The 24,791-nt window shown below is 40.0% G+C and overlaps 1 protein-coding gene across 6 annotated transcripts in view; it reads left to right on the top strand.

Moving 5' to 3' along the window:
* NF1 (neurofibromin 1) overlaps nt 1-24,791 on the top strand; it is a 70,200-nt gene that overhangs the window by 3,860 nt on the left and 41,549 nt on the right. For 4 of the 6 annotated variants that reach the window (XM_080630168.1, XM_080630170.1, XM_080630167.1 and 1 more), the window contains exons 2-25: nt 3,508-3,651; nt 4,861-4,944; nt 7,219-7,409; nt 9,666-9,772; nt 10,035-10,102; nt 10,348-10,423; nt 10,909-11,066; nt 11,698-11,871; nt 12,051-12,173; nt 12,470-12,544; nt 13,652-13,783; nt 16,645-16,779; nt 17,343-17,456; nt 18,117-18,196; nt 19,488-19,611; nt 20,022-20,165; nt 20,576-20,822; nt 21,145-21,218; nt 21,333-21,416; nt 21,992-22,432; nt 22,861-23,000; nt 23,353-23,475; nt 23,882-23,965; nt 24,582-24,698. In XM_080630168.1, coding sequence (XP_080486294.1) covers nt 3,508-3,651; nt 4,861-4,944; nt 7,219-7,409; nt 9,666-9,772; nt 10,035-10,102; nt 10,348-10,423; nt 10,909-11,066; nt 11,698-11,871; nt 12,051-12,173; nt 12,470-12,544; nt 13,652-13,783; nt 16,645-16,779; nt 17,343-17,456; nt 18,117-18,196; nt 19,488-19,611; nt 20,022-20,165; nt 20,576-20,822; nt 21,145-21,218; nt 21,333-21,416; nt 21,992-22,432; nt 22,861-23,000; nt 23,353-23,475; nt 23,882-23,965; nt 24,582-24,698 — 3,239 coding nt within the window. Of the gene's footprint in view, nt 1-3,507; nt 3,652-4,860; nt 4,945-7,218; nt 7,410-9,665; nt 9,773-10,034; nt 10,103-10,347; nt 10,424-10,908; nt 11,067-11,697; nt 11,872-12,050; nt 12,174-12,469; nt 12,545-13,651; nt 13,784-16,644; nt 16,780-17,342; nt 17,457-18,116; nt 18,197-19,487; nt 19,612-20,021; nt 20,166-20,575; nt 20,823-21,144; nt 21,219-21,332; nt 21,461-21,991; nt 22,433-22,860; nt 23,001-23,352; nt 23,476-23,881; nt 23,966-24,581; nt 24,699-24,791 lie in introns of those variants that run through there. The other 2 variants (XM_080630169.1, XM_080630172.1) reach the window with 2 other exon arrangements.

Here is a 24,791-nt window from a genome sequence, read left to right as displayed (position 1 = left end):
AAGTTGTATTTGAAGTGTTTCACTGAGTTATGGTGCCTTGTCCTGTAAGGCAGGGCTGGTCTGTGCAAGAGATGGAACTCTTTCCCACAACTGCTCTGCCTGAAACACATTTCCACAGGAGCAAAGAACAGAGCCAGATGATAGTACTGCCCTTAACCGCACAGGGTGCTACTTCTTCTGTCTCTAACATAAACCTGGAGCAGCTTTGATCTTTTTTTTCTAAACCAGGGTGTGTAATGTGTTTCAAACCCAAGTGCTATACTGCACACAGATGGTGTCCTGCCGAATAGATAAAGGAATGGCCCACATGCAACAGATGTTACCTGAGTCCAGTAATGAGCTGCTGACAAGCATCAAGGTGCTTTGATGGTCCTTCTGTGTGTAGCGCAGCAGTTTGTGTTGGCAGTAAATACATGTTTGTTCGCAGTGCCAGCTTCTAGTTAAGCTTTTGAAAATAGTCTTTTTAGGCAACCTATATAAGATACTTTCAGAGTTCTGTGTTCTTCTGAAGGTTTAGTTGTGAGGTTCTTCTACTAAATAATGCCTTTGTACAAGATTTCTAGTTGGGAGCACGATGCCTGTTGGTTTTTAAAGACATTTGTATCTGGTTCTGATCATCATCTGTCCTGATGCTGAGGAAAGAGTGGTGCTGTGTATATTTTGTCTCTCACCAGTACGTTTGCCCAATTCCAGTGCTGCATCAGCAGCAGATCTGGAGAAACTATAGAAGGTAAACAGGACTGTGTACATGGAAGTCAAATGCACTTCTAGAGACAGGGTTTGACTTAAACTGTGTGGTCAGCAGATGTGTTTTAACAGCCAGAGACCTTGCATGGCTGGTGAAAGCTGGTAGATGCTTCAGTGCTTCATCTTATAAGTTTGGTTTTCTAGTTGTTTCAGCAATACCTGATATAGAAGATGACTTGTGTCCGGAATTCAGGATACGCTGCATCTTGTACTGTATTATTGCAACTGGCAGGCTCGGCTACTTAATGGCTTTTCCTTGTCTTCTGCAGCAGTGTTCTTCTTTAATTGATCCTAAAGATTCTGGATTTCATCTACCTGTTTTGTCTCTGTCCACTGCATTATATAAGGCAAGCTGTAGTCCAGAACACCATTCCCTGTGCTCTGGAGCTTGTTGGACACCTCAGTGAGACACAAAGCGGATTAGAGGTGTATGGCAGCATGCCGACTGTGTGTGCATCAATGTGGTTACAAGGCTGTTGGCTGTTGCTTCCTATTTCAAGGGTGAAAAGAGCTGAATTAAAGCAGTGGACCATCCCTTTGCTGAACAGGAATGAGCTGAAAAATGTGTCCATGTGTTCATAGTTTGAAGCTCCAGCTATAGTTAAGTTTTTTGCTTTAATTTCTGTTTCTAATTCTAATAAAAGCTATCCAGGAAACCATTTGTTTTGGTCCTCTTTTATAAAATAAAATCAAAGGCAATGAAAGTAAAATTTCAACTTTTTTCCCCTTTTTTGTAATGTTTAAATTTATGGATATTTGTATAGAAGTGAAATAGTTTTGTTTTGAACACTCAACTCTGGCACTGCGTTCCATGTGGGGACATACAATGCTTCAGCATGCCAGTGAGCAGAGGAAATAGCTGAGAAACTAAAAAACCCAAACCAACAGTGCTAATATTTCCTTTTTATATAGTTTCCTATTTTAAATGGTAGTATAAAAAGCCGTTGTACTCCTCAGTGACCTTGCTGTTGTGGCAGGAAGCTCCAGAAGTGTGCAATCCGATGTTTCTATAGCATGGAAGCATGCAGGACTAGATCTATGACACAGATTCTTTGAGAGGCACTTCTCAAGTGTTTTATCACTCAGTGCTATTGAGTTTTTCTGCTGTTGTCAGCACGGAGACTTGAGAATTCAAATAAAATTACTAGGAATGGTGAAACTTTTAATTAAACATATCTATCTTGCACTGATGACTTCCAAAAATGTCTTGTAAAAATAACATCCAACAATGAAAACAAAGCTTGAGTCACAACTGCTGTTGGTTCTGCTTTTTCCAGTTTTCCAGTGAGCACGTTGGGACACATCTCCCTGGTTTAAAGCATTCATTGCAGCCTGAACACTAGCAAGAGAATCACTAAATGGAGTGGAAGGTACCTGGGGTGTCCTGTGGAACACTGGGTGGCTGTAGGAGGTTGTGCAGGCAGAGGGGTGCTCCCCTGATGCTGCACTTGCTGCAGAGATCCCACAGCCACTTTGTGAGTTGAAAGAGAATGGAAATGAGGAGTCCTCTCACCAAGTCTGCAGAGACCCAGCCTGGCAGGTTGATCTTTAGGCACTTTGCAGCTCTAAAGCTGATTGTAGTTCCTTGGAAGCCTTCTTTTAACCTCTCTGAATTTACTTTTTTGTTGAAGATACCCTTTCTAATGCAAAAATATTACATCGTGGTACTCACGCTGAGCTGTTGGTGTCTTGCAGAATACACATTTATCTAGAATTCTAGTTAAAATTGGTCAAAACATGAAGTAGCAATTTAAGTTTCTGTGGGCAGTGAATTCCTAGGTCCTGTTTTAAAATACAAATGGCATATGTGACTTATAAAAAGAGGTGATGATAGTGATTCCTTTGTAGTTCCCTTTGTTTGATTTAAAAATTCAGTAAAATAGAGTTTCTGGAGCTCCAGTCCTCACATTTTCACGTTCATGAGGAGCCGGTGCTGGTGGGGAGCACACGGGGAAGGTGAGTGTGAGCCTGGGAGGTGACTTGCTTGTGACCCTTGTAGAGTCTGGGTATGGCATGAAACAAAGTGCCCAGTGTTCGCACAGCAGGAGAAGCATCTTGGGTTTGTGCAGTCACTCTGAACCTTATCTATATGGGAACGGATGCATCAGCACGGGACTCACAAGCTATGGTTGGCTCGTGGGTGCTTGAAGCATGTTTGAGGCTGACACCTTGTTGCCTGGCTGGTGGGGGGTGTGTGTGGGACCCCCCCAGTAACCCATGTCCTGCAGAGGCTGTTGGTGGTGGCTCCTCCGGGGACTCAGTTGTACCTCTTGGTTCTGTCCTATGAGAGAGAGGAAGACACGCATGGAGCCACTGTTCCCACCTTCCAGCTCGCCTGCTGGGTGAGCTGCTGTGGCTTTGCCTCCTGTCATGCTTCAAGAGGCAGATTTTTTCCTTGCAGCTATTGGCCTTGTGCAGATTTTTGGTATTTAACAGCCAGTTGTTGAAATAAAGAGACTTTTCTTCTCAGAATCCTATCTTAGGTTTTTCTGCTCCTTTTGATAGTTTTGACATTTGGTTTGTGGAAAATTTATCACAAAATAGAGGTTTAGTTTCCATTCAGATAAAGGAATAGGTGAACTTCAGTATTTTGTTTTATAGAGAACTAAAAGAAAGTTGAATGTAGAGAAAATGAAATAACCAACGTGTTTGCAGTTGTCTCTTGTAGAATGTTTTTCAGGTGATTCAGGATCTTTAACCTGTCTTTAAAGACGCAGATTTCCATGTGGAAAAGCTGACAATACTTTCCTCTTCTTGCAGCTTCCTATAAAGGCTGGCCAGCAAAATACCCACACCAAAGTCAGTACGGAGCACAACAAGGAATGTCTCATAAACATTTCCAAGTACAAGTTTTCCCTGGTCATCAGTGGTCTCACCAATATCTTAAAAAATGTTAATAACATGGTAAGTTTTCTAATCTTGGATTGTTGGGTTAGGGATCATGTGGGAACTCCAAAACAGGTAACAGAACTGGCCATACTCTAGCAGTACTGGGTTTTATGGCTTTAGTAAGAGAGTTTGCAGCAAGCTCTTCTGGATGTCAGCTGTGTAGAGATGTGCTAAAACACTACAAAGGATTGATAAGGTCTGAAAGTAGATTGTCCTGCTGATGGGGATTTTAGGCTGCTTAAAGTTTGAGAGAGAATTTGTGTTAAATAAACTCCATAGGCACGAAGGAATGTGTTGATGTGTAAGATGATTGATAAATGAGAACTATGCAGTTAAAACAAGTTTCTGTGTGTGATATATAGATTTTCAGAGGAAAGACCTAGCTAAAAATGCCAATAAAAAAAGTCAACATTTGCTTTGCACTGAGTTGCAAGACTTAACGTTTTTTGTGTTTGATGGATGGAGCTACTGTATGAATTGGCAACATTTTGGAAGGATTTCTGTAGCTGAAACAAGAGAGAACAGCAGACTGTCAGCATGGTCTTAGTTTAGCACACAGAGGGTTTGCACTCTGCTGAAGTTGAGGTAACCTCTCCAATGATTTCAAATACAGCTTCCTTTGGGTGACTTCTACACGTGTCCTATGTGTAGGCCTATTTTTGGTGAAATCTTTTCTGCTTTATTTTGCTGTCTTACTATTGCTGGAACTAGTTGCTACTATTGGCAGTAAAACTGGATGCTGGCTTCAGCACCCAATGGCACTCTGCCTTCCTCCTGCATCTGAAGCATGGGGTCTCTCTGCAGCCTCTCCTGTGTTTGGTCCTGTGGTCTGTGCTAACTTCTGCAACATTCTAATAAGCTTGTCTGTATGGATTTGTTGTAACATCAGTTCTATTAAGATGTTGGCAATGAGGTAGGTAAGTGGGAAAGAGTCAGCAGTAACTGATACCAAAGTAGGTTCTGGAAAGATATAGCCTTCATTTCTGAGTGCATTACAGGCCTGATGGAGGTAAGGGGCTGCAGTGCACCTCCAGTCGTGCTTTGTGGTAACTGTTCCTTGTTAGACCTGTCACTGCAGACTGGCCAGAGGTATTTCTTCAGCAATAATGTTTTAATTCCTATTTTAATCTGATTTTCGTTGGCTTTGTTTCTACTTTGCTGCATTAATGCGTTACAAGTCGAATTTCTGTGTCTCAGATGAATCTGTATCCTTTCTACTTCTAGAGAATATTTGGAGAAACTGCTGAAAAGAATTTATATCTATCTCAGCTGATTATCTTGGATACACTGGAAAAATGTCTGGCAGGGGTGAGTAGGCTTGCACAAGCCACCGCTAAGTTGGAATCAAATGAGATAGAGCACACAAGTCAAATGCTTGTGTATCTGTTACTACTGCTGCTAAAGTTAAAACTCATCTGTTTAGAGCAAAGTAGGATTAGTGCCAATTCTAAACCTTTAGAATTAAACCTTAACCTTAACCTTCTTATGACTTAACCTTCCTATGACTGCAGTCACTTGATATAACTGAGAAATGAAGGATTTAGGGGTGCTTTTTTTCTGCCTAAAATCAGGGATTTTTTTTCAGCTAAAAAGATTCAAATAAGCTTTTGAATTTGCCCTTCCCACTATTCAGCTGATTTGTGGAGCTACAAATAATGTTTCTCTTTTAATAACTTGTTAACAAGGATTGCACACAACCATACTCAGAGATGTGTGAACTGGAGGAAGGGAAGCCACAACCCAAATGAAGAATGAGATGTGGCTGTGAAGCTTTGCTAGGTTTTTTTAAGCTTTGAATACTTGTGGCATGTCCTGCTCACTATTCTTAAGTAGATGCATGAACACGTTTTTGTCTTATACACTTTTAAACAATTTAAACAGAAAAAGTAATGGGATAGTAAATCATGTTAAAAGTAGCAGATAATTCAGTTCAAGTATCTGTTTTCTGTGTGCAATGGTGATTTTTCCTTACATTTCTTAAAACTTTCATTTTTTGAAGTCATTTGTCATGAGCTGCTGTATACAGCAGAGACTTTGCTATCGCTATTCGAAAGATTACTTTTGCAGGTGTTTCCTAGATTGCATTAGTTCACCATGTCCAGACTTCCACTGGGAGTCCGGTCCTGAGCTTTCCAGTCAGAGCTGTGCTGCAAGGCAGTTTCTATTACCTTTGGGATGTAAACGGTTCTACAACTTACTGTGCGAAGCTGTGTAATTGCAAAGCCAAACTTCACAGTGAGCAATGTTTGCAGTGGTTTATTCCTTTAGCAAGAAAGGAACTTCTTTTTGAAAGCTGTATTCCTGGAGTAATGGCATGGAATCGGCTAAACTCTTTGCTGTTGCCCTGCAACAGTTTCTGAAGTTCTTTATAAAGTATCGACCTTACTATGGTTAGCTTTGTCGAGCAGCATATCTTGCATTACAGTACTAAAAGAGGCTGAATAATTGTGGATTCTTCTAAAATCACAGAAGAGCCAGGTAAATACCTTTTCCAGAATAATTTTCAGCTTGTACAGCTGAGATAAATGCTGCTTCTTGGCCTTTCTTGTCTTTGGTGCAGAGAGTTGGAAAAGCTGTTTTAACCTCAGAAGTTAATTCTTTTAAACTATTCCTTACATGCATGTTGTTTGAAATGTTAGTGGGTTTTTCCTGATGATGGTATTTGAACAGCCTAAAATTGCACTGAATACTTCTTGCCTTGTCAATTTAAATAAGAGCAAGTTGAGCCAGTGTATGTTTAATAAGACTTGAGCCAAAGTTCTATACAAAGAGCGTTGTGTTCTGCGCTATCTTCAGCCGTATTTCTTGCTCCCTGTTCTTGCTCAATGTTTCATCAGGTTCTCATGGCAACAGGACTCAGGTCAACTAAGTGGGAGTCTCTGAAACTTCCCAATTCCCTATGGTAAATTCATTGGTAGAATTTTAGAAAGCTTTAATGCTGACCCTCTGTTAAAACTTGCTTTTAGTAGAGCAAAGTTTCACTTTGAATTCTTTTGTAAATAGTTTCCTTATGTCTCATACTGTGCAAACTGGCAAAAATGAGATGTTTCTGTTGCAGGAAAGTTAAGCCATTTTTGACTCGTGTAGAGCAATCCCAGGCAAGAGAAAGGGAGAACCTCTTTTTCAGCTCCCTTTTTTTAATATAAAATACTTGCTGTCAAAATACAGTGGTTCAAGTCCTACCCAAAAGAGAGGTAAGGGTGGGTCTTTGTTCTTTGAGCTTCCGTTCCAAGCCGAGATAGTTGATACTGCTAATACTTCACACAGATCAACAGGGATAAATATGCTTTGCTTCAAAAACTAGTTTGATCTTTTGCTTGGTCCTTGATAACATTGATTAACTCGGTTTCCTGTATATTTTGGAGACTTAGCTGAAAGTGTAAGATGGTTTGAATGACAGGAGTTAGTGTTCAAATGGAAAGAAGCCTGTTCTATGTAGACTACTTCCACTATGGCCAGGGGTAGCCTTCAGGCAGTTAGAAGTTTAGATTCAGGTCCTGTGCCTACTTACCAGTGGCAGATGTTCCATGTTTTTTTGCCTCCAAACCGGAATTTCATGCAATACTGCATGTTTATTTTTAGCAACCAAAGGATACCATGCGACTAGACGAGACTATGCTGGTGAAACAGTTGCTGCCAGAAATCTGCCACTTCATCCACACCTACCGTGAAGGGAACCAGCACGCAGCTGAGCTGCGGAATTCGGCCTCTGGGGTTCTTTTTTCTCTGAGCTGCAATAACTTCAATGCTGTGTTTAGCCGCATTTCCACCAGGTAGGTGTTCTCAGTAGCCTGACTCAGTAGTAGTGTTAGAAGATCTACTACATAGTGGGGTGTAGAACATCCATCATGAGTTGTAGTCTTCCTAAGTTCAGAAAAGTTAACTGTTTAATTGATATTTAACAAGGTAGTTCCTAAGTGAAACTCCCTCTACCTCTCAAAACTTCACTGGAGTTTTTGGTTACCAAATGAACCTGTTTTATACCCATCCTAGGTCACTGCCAGCAGATTTTCTGTGAGCTGCATTTACTGCATTTTTAGTTTGCTTTCATAAGTACATGTCAAACGCTATTGTAGACTGAAAATAATGGTAACTCAGTTGAATAAGTGCTTGCAAGGTGTTTTGGAAAACAAAGGCTGCTGAAGATGATGGGTTGCATACATTTGCCTGTGAATTTAGAATGCACAATTTCAGCTTGTCTGTAGCTCGGTTGGAGCCCCAGGGCTGTTTTCCTTCTGAATTTTTCCTGCCTGAAGGCTTTTATGTCAAATCTGTCTTAGGCCTGAAGGGGACAAAACAGCTGGGCAGTTTGTTAGTTGTTGGAAAAGACCCATTTGTCTTCTGCCTGACTTGAGTTTCACAGCACATTGACTGTAAAAATAACTGTCTTTGCTGAGTGAGAAGAGAGCAGGACCAAAGTTTCCATCTATTCTTTGCTCTGTTTGCCTTGTTCCACGTCCTTCTGATGCTTCAGCATTTGCCAGTCCACTGGAGTTGTGCATTAAGCTTTTTATTACTGAAATACTTAGATGTTTTTTTGAAAGACGCTTGAAGCAGCTTAGCTCCAGGCACATGTCACAACTAACATCACCCTTGCTTTGCTAGAAGTGCAGCTTGGGCAGCCTCATGTGGTCCCATAGCAATGAGTGTGCCAATTTAATCGAGACAAAGATTTATATATTCCTTATAATGGAAGAACAGTTCCTTTCCACATGCTGGAAAACACTTGCATTTTAGCAATGAGTCTAAAATTATTTAATAATTTTAAATTTTAAGTATTTTTAAAGCTTTTGCAGAGCTATAATAACTTCTGCTTCAAGAACATGGACTTGGCAGCTAGGATGAAGGATGTGGGTTTACTCAATAGGTTGATTATGTTTTGTTGCTTATGGAAATGGAAACAATTTCTTTTGCTCCTTTTATAGGAAGTATTTTTCAGTTGAAGTCTTTTGACAGTCTTTGAATCTGGTCCATGGATCTATATTTATTCACATGTCTGTAGCATGGTTTAGTTCTCAAGCTCCAAATCCCTTCCTGCCATGCCTCTGCGCTGGCGCACAGTGCTTTTTCCCTAACCTGTTTTTCGCTTCAGATGGCTTGTACATGAACAGTTAAATATTTGACCAGTTGTTGCTGATCTCCACAGGGGTCAGCTTGCCGACAGTTAGCATTGCTGATCTTTTGACCTGTGCTTCCTGTTTAGGCATATTTCTAGGCCTTGTACAGCAGCTGGGGGATTTTTGGCACGAAAAGCACAGCACTGGGGACCTTCCCATTCCCAGCGAGGGCTGTTAAGTTGAAGAAATGAAGAACTGCTTTTGTGTGTAGTACTAGAAATCACATTCCATGTCTAAAACACATCTGTAGCTTTGGAACAAGACATGGCAATCTTTAGTTTGTGAGAACATATGATTTAATTATTAGTGGCTTAGTATCTGATGAGATGTTTAGTAAATCATCGGATGCAAAAGCGTGAAAAGATGCTGTTGTGTTTAAACTGGTGTGATTAAACTTGGTCCTCTTTGATCAAACCAGAAAAAATGTGGCCTTTCTTTAGCTTACAAGGAGTGGTTGTAGCTCAGTGATGTTAAGTACCATCCGTCACTGCTTCAGTCTTGAGAAATGACCTGGGGCAAGACTTGCTGTTAAGGAGCAGTAGGCTGAAGGTGTCACAATTCCACAAATTTAATATTTAGTTGGAAAGATGACAAGATTACTGCCACAGTATGGTAGATAACAGAAGGATTTAGGCAGCTCTTGGGCATAAACAGACTGTCACCAGATGGTGTTGGTATCCTGTAAGACTCATCACTGGTATTTCTAGATCCATTTTTCAGTATGAGGATGGAGCAAGATAAAATGTTAACTCTTAATCATTCAAGTTCCATCTTACATTTCTAAACCTGGAAAAGTTTATCTGAGATCAGATAACCCTCCCCTGCTGTTCCAATGTGTACAATTGTAGGCATGTGTTCATACCTCTCTGACATAATCCCGTCGAGAAGTTAGTTTACTCTGCATATTTTTAGATTACAGGAACTGACTGTTTGTTCAGAAGATAATGCTGATGTTCATGATATTGAACTTTTACAGTACATCAGTGTGGATTGTTCCAAACTAAAGCGACTCTTGCAAGGTATGATTTGAGCCTGTGTTTTGAAATACTGTTATCTGAATATGGCTAGTTAGAGCTGACACAATGCTGTTGGTCTGTGTATCTTTTTATTGCCGTGGTTTACTCCAAATAGTCACATATTTATCAATATGTTTTCGAATACTTAAGTCACAGAAACGCGTTGGTTTAAAAACTGCTTTGCACTTCAGATGTCTTTTGTAATCTGTGTTGCTTTTTAGAACCAAGTATCTTTCCTAAATGCAGAAATGTTTTACCTTTACAGAGACAGTATTCAAGTTTAAAGCCCTTAAGAAAGTAGCTCAATTGGCTGTTATCAACAGTCTTGAAAAGGTGAGTATTTTAATGTTTGTCTTGTGTTTCATTGCTTATTTGCAGACTTGCTCTAATTAAGGAGTAGTTGCAATTCAGTAGTTTAAGATGAATTGTAAGTCGGTGCATCCCTTCGATACATATATGTTCTGCAAGAGATGTTGAGTGATTAGAAGTAAGAAGAAAATCTCTCTTCATTTGAATACGTAATTCAGGGAAAATATTTGTAAGCTGTGGAATGTAAAGATGTTTTTCATTATCTGCAGGCATTTTGGAACTGGGTGGAAAACTATCCTGATGAATTCACAAAGCTGTATCAAACACCTCAGACTGATATGGCTGGTAAGGCACAACAACTGACACATTCCCTTGCGTTTTGGCCCCTCTCTGCTTCTTGTGCAGCCTACAAATAAGAACAACCCCAAATTTCTGTCAACCCTTCCGAGGGCAGGCAGGGGTTTATTGTTGTCTCTTGTCTCTCCTGACTCATGGTTTAATTAAAAAGTGATTCATTTTGTGGTTCACAACACAAAGAAATAAAACCTAAACCGTGGAAACTCTTGGAATACATTTTTTCATCTTGGTACATGAAAAACCTTAGAGACCATCACCTGCATTTGTCTCTAGGCAAAAAGAGAGGAAAACTTATATTTTCAGGGAAACCATGTCTTTAACTGAGTTGAGACCATTTTGCCCCCAGTAGTGTGCCAGTAATGTGCAAACCAGAACTTTTCTTCTATGTAGCTGAAGCTATCCCTCTGCCCTTTTATACCTATTCTTTTTCATCATTAAAATTAGTATTGAACTTGGGCTTATATTTTCTGCAGATTGTGCAGAGAAGTTGTTTGACTTAGTGGACGGCTTTGCTGAAAGCACAAAACGTAAAGCAGCAGTTTGGCCACTGCAAATCATACTCCTGGTCCTGTGTCCAGAGATAATCCAAGATATAGCAAAGGATGTGGTGGAAGAAACTAAAATGAACAAGGTAAGAGAATTAAAATATCTGAATTCGGGTTCTGATTTCTAGAGGATGCTTGGTTTTGCTTGTTCTGTATTTCAGGTGTATTTTGTCTTTACTGCCTAAAAAGCACATTACAATTCTGTATGTAAATTCATGCACCCTTTTTAAGTTCTCACCTAGCATATGTTCTGTCACTGTCAATACTTCATACAGATAATGTGTCCCAAACAGTGTTACATCAGAACTTTTACATCTCCTTGGAGATTTAAATCCCAGCGATGTGATTTCCCCTGGTAGCATTGCTTCTAGCTGGCCAGTGTGGTACTGCCTTGGATGTCTGCAGTGTGTGTACTGGGTGTTCCCTAATAGCAGCACCTGTGGCAGATGTTGAATTAGATGAGGCTGCAAACATGATGGTTAAGAGTAAACAACCATCTATCTTTGTACCATTCTCATTGCCCGAGATCATAGTGAACTTTAGTAATCATAACATTTCTCCAGAATGCTGCATCGAGTTGTTTTTTGCAGTCCCAGTATCCCTAATTTCTGATGAGAAAACAAAGTGTTGGTTGGTTTTAATATTTAAGGATCTAAAAACCCTGACCACAGATTACCAGAGCTCTGGCTATAACTATTCCTGGTTTGAATTGTGCAGAAACTGTTCCTGGACAATCTCAGGAAGGCACTTGCAGGCCACGGTGGGAGCAGACAGCTGACTGAAAGTGCTGCTATTGCTTGTGTCAAACTGTGCAAAGCTTCTACCTACATCAACTGGGAAGATAATTCTGTCATTTTCCTACTGGTGCAGTCCATGGTGGTAGATCTTAAGGTAAAACTGTCTGTTTCCTATTTGCAAGGAAGAAATCTGAATTTTAAGATACTGAAATACTTTACATTTCTCCTTAATTGAATACCGTAGTGGGTGTAAGTGGAAAATGTTGTATTGACAGTAGACAAGGATAATCTTGGTGTCTGATTTATACATTTCTATTTTTTTGAAACACACAGAATTTGCTGTTTAATCCAAGCAAACCTTTTTCAAGAGGCAATCAAAATGCAGATGTAGACCTTATGATTGACTGCTTGGTTTCCTGTTTCCGCATAAACCCTCATAATAACCAACACTTTAAGGTGAGAACACTGCCTACTGGTAAGTCATTCTCCACATACTGTTGATGACCTGTCAGTTATGAAAGATACACTAACAGCAGCTGGAAGCTCACAAATGAGTTCAACTGTATAAATATCTCTTAGTAATAAATCCCTGCATGTATTTATAACTCTTCCTTACCTGATTTCCTTTCTCTTGTTTGGATTTGACAGCTTTGTCAATTTAATAAGAAGGCTTCACTCTGTTGTTTAGTGTAATAACAAAGATGGCAAAGACAAAGATGTTCCTAAGCAGCTTTTATGTGTTTTTATTGTAGATCTGCCTGGCACAGAATTCCCCATCAACATTTCATTATGTGCTGGTAAATTCGCTCCACAGAATCATCACAAATGTGAGTTCTGAAAGTATTTCATCAGCCCAATCTGTAATTTCTCTTCACATCAGCATCTGCTTATTAAATGCAGTTTGAATAGTACACCAAATTCTGTAGCCAGTATCCATGCAGCAAGATTTGGTTGCTAGTAAGGAAGGACATACAAATCTCTGTTCATGCTGTCCACCGGTTGGGTTCCTAGTTTAAGAGCTTGTGTTCCAGTATACCATTTCAGCACAGATATGCTTTAATACCCCCTAATGTAGGATGACAAATGAATCTTTATGTTTTCTGGTTTTATAGTAGGTAATGCTTTATTGATGCATGAAAAACACTCTCAGGACATGCAGAGTTACACCACTTCTAGCATATAGACGTGAGAACCTGGGGGAAGAGCTGCCCTCGTGGTTTCGTCCAGGGATTTGTAGTAAATTTGTAGTAAATGCTGAATACCAAAAGTAGTTTGAAATTTTGTGCAGTTGCTCACCTTCAGTTTGTTACTGGGCTAACTCACTAACATAGCACTTTAATTTTTATTCTGACCAGTATGAAAATAGTCAGTGTTGAGCAGCCAGGCTGACTTAACGTACAAAGCACATTTTATTTCATTTATCCCAACAGCATCATGAAAAAGGTATACTTCAGAAGAAACAGTATTAGGCACTTTAGCAAATGAGGGAGAAAATGTACCTGTAGATGTGGTGGTGCAATACAGCTTTTCAGATATTATCAAGTACTTCAGATACCAGTTTTCCATTTTGTTCGGTGTGTCACAGTGAATTGAGTGCACATTGTTTGAAGTATTACATACAAGCACTCAGTATCCTGAAATCCCCAGTGGCTGCCTGCATTTGTGGGTACAGAGTTTGTGCTTGCTCAGGAAGAGTAACATAGTGAGCAGCCGAGTTGAAAGTCTTGCTTCTGTTGCATGTTTAAATCAGTAATGTTTTAAATCATACAAGTTTCATGATGAGAGTGCAAGATTAAGGTGTGGGTGATGCAGTGTAAAATACTCATGTGTAGAGGTTGGTTACACCACAGCTTTTGTAACCTTTAGAGGTCTGAAATGAATGATAATCCAAGTCCTGCATTGCCAGTTTGAACATTGCTGTGTTGTGGTTGCAGTCGGCGCTGGACTGGTGGCCGCGGATCGACGCTGTGTACTGCCACTCCATGGAGCTGCGCAGCATGTTCAGCGAGACCCTTCACAAGGCGATCCAGGGCTGTGGGGCCCACCCGGCCATTCGCATGACTCCGGTAAGGCTTCCAAAGGAGCTCTGCAGACACAGCCCCTCGGTTTTCCTGTGTCTCCATCCCATTCCAGCTTTTTTATCCATTAACTTTAGACTGGAAACTAGAGGGGGGGAAGAACATTGCGATCCAAAAAGCAACAGAGAGCCATACATGCTCTGTAAACCTTGCAGGCCTTGGTGTATTGACTAACTGGTTTTGGTCAGTTAGTGATGTATGTTTCTCAGTTTTCATGCTGCTTTTAAATGGGCGACATAGAAGTATTTCTTCTGTAACTGTCCTCTGTGGCTAACTGTTCATTTTAAGCTTTCTTGCTGTGTGAATAGCTAGGTAATATGTCCATTCTTGTTTAATCTGAAAACAAAAGCATTCTGTATGTGAAGATAATGTCTGAAAACTGCAATGCTTTTCCCACGATTGACATGAGTATCTCTTTCGTTTCTCTTGCTTTCTGTTGAGCAAATTGACTGTTTGGTCTTGGTGACAGCATCAAAGTGAAAGATTTTTCAGGCATTATGAAATAAAGTCAATATTCTTGCTTGACTTGGAAAAAAATCCTTGGTAAATGCAAATTTGTAGCTCATCCAAATTTTTTAGTAAGTTCACATGCAGCTGCGTGGCCTTTTGTCCGCAGTTCCCACTTAGGACTTTGGATGTAGTAAGGGAATTTGGTTGTTTTAAAAGGCCTAAAATGTTACCGATGAAAATACTCCTATTGGGCTTCTCAAATGAAAGCAAATGATCAAAATACCTTTAGTTGAAAGCTACAACATGTTTAACTTGCTTTTTACATGTCTGTATTCATCTGTTGAGAAAATAGCAGGGGTTTTGTAATGGCAACTCGGACATTGATTGGTGGTGCTTTGTCTTCTGCTTCTTATTTTCCGTTCTTATTGCCTGCTGTCGCTCACATGGTCAGATGCCAACCAGTCACTGTTTTGCATGGCAGTGGGCCTCTGTTGCTGTAAGTATGACCCATCGTAACTACCGCAGAAAAGCCCTCCCTTGCTCTGACTTTTCTGTGCATAGTTACCACTGCAGTCACCTCACTTCATCTGGGGACAGAAGGTAGCGTGGTTTACACAAGAACATAGGATGGGAGGAGATCCCAGCATTGCCTCTGGCAACGGCAGGGTGATCCCTTGCACACCCAGCTGAGGTCCTTCCTGGGAGTAACAGCCTTTACTTGGTTCTGGTCTTTTCTTTCTGCCCCCTTTTCCATCACGATGCTCTTCCAGAATCTCCCTGCTCTGGTGGTTAGAGCCATTTCTAATTTCCAGCCTAAACTTATTTATGTCTAACTTGTCCCCGTTGTTCTTGTTCCAGTGTTGCCTGTTAGCTTCAAACTGGTGTCTACCCCCTTGCTGTACCTGCAGAGAGCAGTCATGTCCCTGTCTTTGTTTAGCATAGGCTTTAGGTTTGATTGTGTGAAGTATATAAGTTGCTTCACAGAACAGGTTGGCTTCTTTTGCCATGTGCCTCTTGTCAGAACTCCCTTCACTGTAGCAAACTAAACTTTAGGAGAGAGTTAGTTAACTTGACCCGTGTGGAACCAGTTTCTTGATTGAATGCTTTTCGTATGATAGATTTGCTGTGTATTTTCACAGTAACTATCATAATAGTTCTATCATAATGAGGTTCTGCTTTCTTGTAGAATTGAGTTATACAATGTCATATCTCTTCAGTCACCAGGAGGATTATTTCCAGCTAATTTGGGTGGAGGTTTTTCTTCAAAATTTGTAAAGTTCAGTGAAAATAAAAAAAACAGTTGCTTTCGAGCTTCACAAACTATGAACTACACAGGATAGTTCAAAAAGCTGAGTGTCTGAAGAGCGGTGTATCCTGTCTTGTGGTGAATATCCACAACAGCGATTTATTTGTCCAAGTTACTGTCCTGTAACTATTTTGGGACCTATAAGCAAAAATACAATTTTAATCCCTCCTGGTATAAGATTGAAATTAATGAAAATACAAATTCTGTAAAGTAATTGAAGAGATGAAAGTCTTTTGATTTTGGACATACTGGGGATCACTCAACTCAAGTTCACCTTTTTAATATATTTATCTATATGTGTGTTTGTGTGTACAGGCACGCGCACATACGTATATAGTGTTTTTTTCAGAGTTTAGTGTGTATCCAAGTTATTTTTGGTTGAGATGAAGGAAGAGCAGTCGCTTGCCATACAGCAGTAGTAGAACATGATATGGTTCATCTTGGGGTCAAACCACAATACCTAATGTGAAATCTCAGTGCATACCTTGCCTCTCCAAATGTCCTTCATTTCACAAAGGAGAAGGAAGTTGTACTGAAGTAGTTCACTACTTTTTCAGATGGAGCTAGATTTATTTCACTGAAGCAGTGCAGTGCCTACCTTGTGAGAGCCAAAAGGTTCATTTTTCAGAGGTCACAGAGATGAAAATGCTAAAATCCAGACTGCTGATGACAGAATATAAAAAGAATATTTTGCCTTTGGAAGAGAGTTCCCTGCCCTCCTGTGTGTTCAAGCTCACTTGGAAACATTTACTTTTATTTCTTTCTTAGACCAGAGAGAATCCCTGTAAATATTTTTGGGCCTTTTATCCATTTTTCTTTGGCCACAATTTGTCTTATGCATAAACTTTTCTTCTGCCCACATGCAGCTCACTAGAACAATTCGGAAGGAAACTGTAAAGATACTAAAGGGATAGAGTATGCAGATGTAAAAGGGGTTTTTAAGGAGAAAGCTGTGTGACTGTACTGGAGTGAATTTTAGATACTTTCAAAGTTCTTAATGAATTATGGATTATAAAAGCAATACACTTATGTTTCATTACAACTGCTGTGTAGCCTGCCTTACTGACAATGACTGTGGTTTTCCTTCTGTCAGAGTCTTACATTTAAGGAGAAAATGACAAGCCTTAAATTTAAAGAAAAGCCTACTGATCTGGAAACCAGAAGCTACAAGTTCTTGCTGTTATCCTTGGTAAAGCTGATCCATGCTGATCCAAAGCTTTTGCTGTGTGTAAGTATATCGTACCAGTCATCCATAGGAAAATTTTACTTTTGAAGCTACTGAATAAATACAAACTAAAACCGGAAACGTGACACTTCAGATACTTTCCTACTCATTCTTTTTTGGGTTGTAATGCTCCTTTGAAAGGAAAAAGGCAGAAGTGAAAAGAAACTGTGAAAAGTTGCAGCACAAGGAAAGGGAGCATAAAGCTCTGTAACTCTGGAGGGGGGCAGGATGAGAGAGGAATAGAAGAAGAAAGCTAAAATAAAGGTTGGGGGAAAACGAGTCATCATTTCACTGAGTAGAAGGACAGATGTGGTCTTAGATCTCCCACTTTTCTCAGGTCTGTTTATTGTTTAATTTTTAAATATTTCAGTTGTGTCAAAGATCTGATGTGCACAGGATATTACAGCTGAAAACTGACATAGTCACTGAAAGGTCCGGAAATCCACCTGGTTAATCGCAGGAATGGCACTGTAGTGGTTGGTCACTAAAATGTTTTACATTAAAAGTAACCTGGTCGGTCATTAGTAAGTTTTACAACTTAAACTTTCTTTCCCTGTTGCTGTTAGAATCCAAGGAAGCAAGGGCCTGAGACACAGGGGAGCACGGCCGAGTTAATTACAGGGCTCGTGCAACTTGTTCCGCAGTCCAGCATGCCAGATATCGCACAAGAAGCCATGGAGGTAAGAGAGCACGTCATCTGTGCCAGATGAGGGGTGCACAGGCAGATCAAGGCTTTTGCAGAAGCTCTGAAGTTCTGTGGTTTGGAGTTTGGTCTCTATCGATACTTTTCTAGATGCCTCCTGCACTAAAAGTCTTCCAGGAGGTGCCGGTTACATTATCCTGCTGTCTTCAGATTCCTGTTCTAGAAAATGCACTGTAGTGTCTGTACTCCATTGACATCTTTCATGCTTTAGGTTTTCACAGGTAGACTGAAAAAAGGGTTAACTATACCTACATGCAATTAAAGCTTTATATAAATAGTTGAATTTTAGTAAGTAATTAAGGCTTTTTTGTTTAACCTTCCCTCAACAAGAATTGCCACAAATAGTGTCAATATTCTATTACCTATCAATATATGAAGTACATATTTTTGATAGTTTAATGGTAGAATTCAAGAATATTTCTTGTATAAGAATAATCCTTTTCAGTGTGAAAGTCTCTGTGGGAGTTCATGTTGGGTTCTAACACCCTAACAGTCATTTACAGCAGCTTAGAGATGGAAAAGTTCCTGCCATTATGTAATTTGATTTCAGTGTACTGTTCAGTCTTGATTCTTTAAAAGGTTTCTTTAAGGTAAATTTCTACCTTTTAAGTGAAGCTCTGCTTTGTTTTGAATTTAGGCCTTGCTAGTTCTTCACCAGTTAGACAGCATCGACTTGTGGAATCCTGATGCACCTATAGAGACATTCTGGGAAATTAGGTATGTAAGGTAACTTGTGTGAATTAGAGAATGGCTGGTTTGATTTGTCTTCTGTTTTGAAATAGCTGTGAGTGTTTCGGGAAAGCTCTGCAACATCAGCATGAATCTGCAGTCAAAATTCTGCTGTGTATTCATGGAAAAGTATCTTGCTTATGCTATATGAATTTAACAAAAATGAAACAGGAAACATTCTGCTGGTTTACAGAATGACCCTTCATCCTGATGTTAAGGTGCCCAAATGATCACTAGTTTGAAAAGTCAGAGACTTTTCCCCCTCATTCAAGTGTTTATTGCTTGTTTAAATTCTGTTTTATTCTTTGGGGGCTGAGGGAGTTTATGCTGGTTCTATAAGTGTGGATTTGCTAATCTTGACTCTGAAGCCCTCACCTAAAGAAGGTAGTAGCTTGCCCTGACCCGAGATCTCCATTTGTCTTTCCTTTGTATTTAAAGAACTTTTTATAACTTCACAGCAGCTGTTGTAGTTATTTCTTGGGGAATATCAAGGGAAATTTAAGTTCTAAACTAGGAATCTCTAAGCTCAGTATGCTAAGAATTGCATGAGCTGAATAATTAATAATAATTTGGTGATCTAATCTGGTTGGTACTGATGTTTGAGTTAGAAGAAAGGGAGCAACAGCCTAGGAGGAACTCTTACAGCATCAGCAAATGGGCCTGCATGACTGCTGAGTGTGGCTCAAGGGGCTTGTTATGGGATAGGTTTGGGGCTGAGCCCTATGTGGATGGGCAATAACTGAAACTCATGACACTAATTCCTAGCAGTAGGAATGAGTTTGTGCTGCTCGGGCTGGGGGAAACACCCATTAAAATTGACACTAATTTGGACCCTTTGGCAGTTTTAACAGAGAGTGTGAGGCCTGAATGGATATGAAGAAGGAACATCCCTAGATGTGTTCCTTCCAGAACAGAGTTGAGACACGTTGTCAGAGCAGTGTAGGTAAACTTGTACTGCCACTGTCTGTGCTGTATCTGTTCTGGGGGTAAATGGAGGATTCCGAAGCGGCAGCCCTGGAGTCTGGACTTCTGACAAGTACCCAAATTGCTTAACTTCCTCTAGGGAGCTGGAGAGGCAGCTGGGCGGTGGGAAGGGTCACAGGGGAGCTTCTCATTTAAACTACACACCTATCTTCTATCTATTATACACTGTGAAAGATGATGCTAGTATATGTATAGGATATTTGTGCTAATTGCCTATTTCTATGTAAAATGTAATAATATCTTCAAATGTTGTTGCTAGATTATAAAGCTAATGCTGAATTTCATTTTGCTGCAGTTCACAAATGCTTTTTTATATCTGCAAGAAGCTAACTAGTCATCAGATGCTGAGCAGTACAGAAATCCTCAAATGGCTGCGAGAGATTCTCATCTGTAGGAACAAATTCCTTCTAAAAAACAAAGTAAGGAAATGGTAACATTTATCTGTCTCAGTTCCTGCTTTTCTGATCAGATATAGAGTGTATAGAATAAAATGTACAATACTCCTGAGCGTGGCTTCTTCAGACTCAATTACATCTAAATTATCATTATGTTAGCGTGTATTCTCTAGAGTAAGCCCAAGAAGCCTGTAGGGCTTTCAGGAAGCAAAGGCATCATTTTGTGCTTACCTCAAGGTGATGTTTTTCGAAGATGACTCTCCAGATAATTTCTTAGGGGGAAATATCTTTCTAAGATACATTAATATGGGTAAGTTTATAGATCCCTGAGAGCACCAGTGTGAGAAGTACTGTGTAAAGGGTGAAGAGCTTTTCCTTCCTGAAATCCATCAAAAAACTATGCTGATTTATTGTTTTCTTCCCTGTCTTCACAGCAGTCAGACAGGAGTTCCTGCCACTTCCTCTTCCTTTACGATGTCTCTGGAGGTGGAACTAGTCAAATTTCTCTTGACCATGAAGAGATGATACGCTGTACTCCAGGAGCTACCCTCAGGAAAGGGAAAGGGAATTCTTCCATGGTAAGTAAGATATGATAATAATTCTCTTTAACACTTGGGGAGGAAAACCTGTGTGCAGTACTGTAAAGGATCACAAAATCCAGCATCTGATAAGTTATACCCTTTGACAGACAAGCTTCTCAAGCCTAGTTTTGCTGCTAGTTCTGGCTCATCTTTTTCTGAGCAAAAATATTAATTTTGTTTTTTAAGGTGGTCTTTTCCAATAGATTTTCCAAAGTAGATGATTATCCTTATGAAAGGAGCAAGTTCTCAGCCACTTTATTCGTGCAGAGCTTTGGTCTTGTTTAGGATTGCTTGTTTCTGCCAGAATAAAAGCAATTTTAAAGAACAATTTGGATAAGGCTGGATTTTAATCAAGGTGCCATATTCATAAGCAATATTACCAAATCCTGAATTCTCTGTTTCCCAAGGAAAGCACAGCAGGCTGCAGTGGAACTCCCATCTGTCGCCAAGCCCAAACAAAATTGGAAGTCGCCTTGTACATGTTCTTGTGGAGCCCGGACATCGAGGCAGTGCTCGTTGCAATGTCCTGTTTCCGGCACCTCTGTGAGGAAGCTGATATCAGATGTGGGGTAGATGAAGTCTCTGTGCATAATTTTTTGCCAAACTACAATACTTTCATGGAGTTCGCATCTGTTAGCAATATGATGTCAACAGGTGAGAGCCATGGACCAGTGAAATACCTTTGTACTGTGTAATGAGACTGTTGTTTGTGGTTTAGCTTTAAACAGGTTGAGATTCTTGATTGGATTGCTGCTCCTGTTTTCATGGGAATATCTTAATCATTGGCGTTGCTAGAAAGAGTAGAGAACTGGGGTGACTGAGTTCATGATTTTAAAGTGTAACAAGAAGAATCCTTTTCTGAACACATTAAGGGGATATGTTCCTCTGTTAATAACTTAATTACTTCTAAAGATCTCATAACTGATGTGGGTGGGTTTTTAAAAATCATGGTTAAATGTTCTGTGCCCCTTTGCAGGGAGAGCAGCGCTTCAGAAGAGAGTGATGGCGTTACTGAGGCGTATTGAGCATCCGACTGCAGGCAACACAGAGGTAACCTTTCCGAGTTGATGTAGGCTTTGCATGCATATTTCTTGAAAACAGAAACTACTGTTGCTGCAAGTGGTCTTGAAGTTAAATCTTGACACAAGCTTCCTCTTATTTTAGGCCTGGGAGGATACACACGCAAAATGGGAACAAGCTACAAAACTAATCCTTAACTATCCAAAGACCAAAATGGAAGATGGGCAGGTGACTATGAACTTTTCCATAGTTTCAACCCTTAGAAATTCACGGTAACTCTTTAAGCTTGCTTATTTTAAGGAATTGGATTTTAATCTAGAAAATGAGCTTTGTAGGCAGACTCCATGAAAGTATCCGAGAAAAATAATTGTAAGCAGTCATTGACTGTGCTTACCAAGAAGTAATTTGACTTGAATTGCTGTAAGGAAGGTGGAGGCTGAGCTTAAAACTTTGAGTAGTGAAGACTCTGGACTACTACTAGAAAAATGGTGAAATCCCTTTCACTGGAGGGTTTTAAACAAGCTGCTGCCTATCATGATTTAAACACACTGTCCTGGTGCAGAGCAGGGGATTGACCAGGCAGCCGTTTCAGTCCCTTTCAGCCTTGCTTTGTCAACTTGTTTATAAGCAGAACCTCTGTGTAGATCTCTGTTCTGCTGTTACAGTAAACTGTGAAATGTGCATCTTCAGAAAGCCTGGAATTGTAAATGCAGGATGTGTCACAGAATACTTTAAGCTTCTGATCTCTCTCCATTGGTTTTGATTAATTGAAGAGATTTAATCTCCTGCCGGTTCTCTTTCAGGTTACTGAAAGTCTTCATAAGACAATTGTGAAGAGACGAATGTCACATGTCAGTGGGGGAGGCTCCATAGACTTGTCTGACGCAGACTCTCTTCAGGAGTGGATCAACATGACAGGGTTCTTGTGTGCCCTGGGAGGAGTGTGCCTGCAGCACCGCAGCAATGCAGGACTAGCCACCTACAGCCCACCCATGGGCCCGGTCAATGAGCGCAAGGGCTCCATGATATCCATGGTGTCCACTGAAGGAAACACGGAGACTCCTGTCAGCAAGTTCATTGATCGGTTATTGACTCTGATGGTCTGTAACCACGAGAAAGTGGGACTTCAGATACGGACTAACATTAAAGATCTGGTGGGTTTGGAGTTGAGTCCAGCACTTTATCCAATGCTGTTTAACAAACTGAAGAACACCATCAGCAAGTTTTTTGATTCTCAAGGACAGGTAAAATGTTGATATATTCTTCCTCGTTTGTGTCTTAATTAAAAGCATCAGTCATGTGTCAGGAATTGACACTGAAACCTATTAGTGTTTTGTACAAAAGACCTGCAAGCATTGGGATTGAATTTTGCAGCGTGCGGTAATAATTATTGTGTTTGTGATTCCAAGCTGTGGTTAACATGGAGTAATTGAAAGCATTCTTGAATTCTTAGTGAACTCTGAGTACTGAATCTGTGAGAGTGTTCTTGGAGTCATTATGGCTGCTAGTATTGACATACTTAATCTTGACACGCATTGGAATTCTTTTGGCTAGGTGGTAACTAGAAAATGCTTGTACATGAGATTTTTGCAATGCTGCAGTACATTTAATACCCTTTATTTTATTTTTTGTGTGTGTGTAAAGAACTAAGACCAGCATTTTCTTTCTGTAGGTTTTGTTAACTGAGACCAACACCCAATTTGTAGAGCAAACTATTGCTATAATGAAGAATTTGCTTGACAATCACACAGAAGGGAGCTCAGAACACCTTGGACAAGCTAGTATTGAGACAATGATGCTAAATCTGGTTAGGTAAGAAATCCTGTCCACCTTACTGTACAAAGTAATTCTTGTAGCATTCCTGGTTTTCTTTCTGTACAGTGGTGGTAAAACCAGCTGAAGGGCAGATTTCTGCCCAGTCTTACACCAACAGAAAACTTCTTTGGCCAGATGAAACTTGTTGCTTGTCTTCAGTTGATACAGAGCCTCATTTTCTGGGAGGGCAGAAACAAAGGCAGCCCAAACACTTGGTGGGTGGTTATGCACATCTGCTGGGTCAGCGAGGTTGCAGCATGGAGCTGAAGGGATTTATCAGCAGTGTGGGCCTTGGAGTGTGAAGTAGCTTTAAGTATTTTGTTACTCTCTTTGCCTTTTCCTCCTCCAGGTATGTGCGTGTGCTTGGAAATCTGGTGCATGCAATTCAAATCAAAACTAAGCTCTGTCAGTTAGTAGAAGTAATGATGGAAAGGAGAGATGACCTTTCCTTTTGCCAAGAAATGAAATTTAGGTAGGTATTGCATTATACATCTTCTAGGACAGTGTAATGTGGACAAATGTAATTGTGTTTGGTTATATGGTTAAAAAAAATAAACCAAAACCATTCTCACCTATTCCTGCTATAGGGATGGTTTCCTTGTCTCTGGCTTCAGAATAATTTAGAGCCTGGTGCTGCTTTAAACTGTTATTCTGATTGTGGGGATACTAAACACATGTAAAAATGTGTGTGATGCAGACTGGGGAATTACTTGGTATAATAAAATCAGTTCATCTTCAGTGTGTGGTCATTCAGTTTACACTGAGCTTGTGATAATTAAGAATGATGCCAGCAGTAGTGAGTGTGTTTGAGGGAAGGGCTATTTAAAAACAAAACCAAACCTCCTCCAAATCTAAAACAATGTATCTGTATGTAACAGGAACAAAATGGTCGAGTATTTGACAGACTGGGTTATGGGAACATCTAATCAAGCAACAGATGAGGATGTGAAATGCTTGACAAGGTAAGAAAGAATACACTTAAACTGTTCCTAACATTGCTAACAGTGTTCCAGGTGGCATTTCATATCCACAGAGGAGCTGGCACATGTGGGCTGCCATAAGTGGTAGTAATTTTAAGGAAAAGAAAAAGCCAGAAACACAAGTTTTGGAGAGCATCAGCAGAATTATATTTAATGCTGGTCTTAACTAAGGTTTTTATGGTTCTGTTTTGTTTGTTTAACCATTGAGTTTATTTAATTCTTTTTAATATCCTTTCTGATTTAGCATTAGGACTGAATGCTTTATTTTGCTGTATCTTCATATGATGCAATCTGAATAAAATCAGCAAACACAATAGTGTTGAATTTGTACTTAACTGGGGTTTTTTTCAGTGGTAAATTTGGGTTGCAGTTGTTGTCCGTAGGAGATACATTGCTTGAACCTGTACCACAAAATGTAATAGCTGTTTTCCTGATGGACAGAACTTTACTAGAATAACTTTATTCTTAATGATTCTTTTCACCTGCAGTTGGATATATAAGGAAAAAAGACTTGGTACTGGATGGGGAAATTATCAAGGGGGAGGAGAGACTCATTCTGCTGAACTGATTCACAGCATCTTATAATTCTCTTTTGCAGAGATTTGGACCAAGCGAGCATGGAAGCAGTGGTCTCTCTCCTTGCTGGGCTTCCCCTACAGCCTGAAGAAGGAGATGGTGTTGAGTTGATGGAAGCGAAATCTCAGTTATTCCTTAAGTAAATAGTGGCTCTGAACTATTTTTCTGTACAATGACCTGAAGTATATGCACTGTATGACACTGCATGCTATGGTTTTTCTTATAGCGGAGA

This window comes from Psittacula echo, assembly GCF_963264785.1.
Source record: "Psittacula echo genome assembly, chromosome: 15".
In the NCBI taxonomy this organism is placed as follows: domain Eukaryota; kingdom Metazoa; phylum Chordata; class Aves; order Psittaciformes; family Psittacidae; genus Psittacula; species Psittacula echo.
The sequence above is the reverse complement of the archived record's forward strand: the minus strand, read 5'-3'. Positions and strand labels throughout refer to the sequence as shown.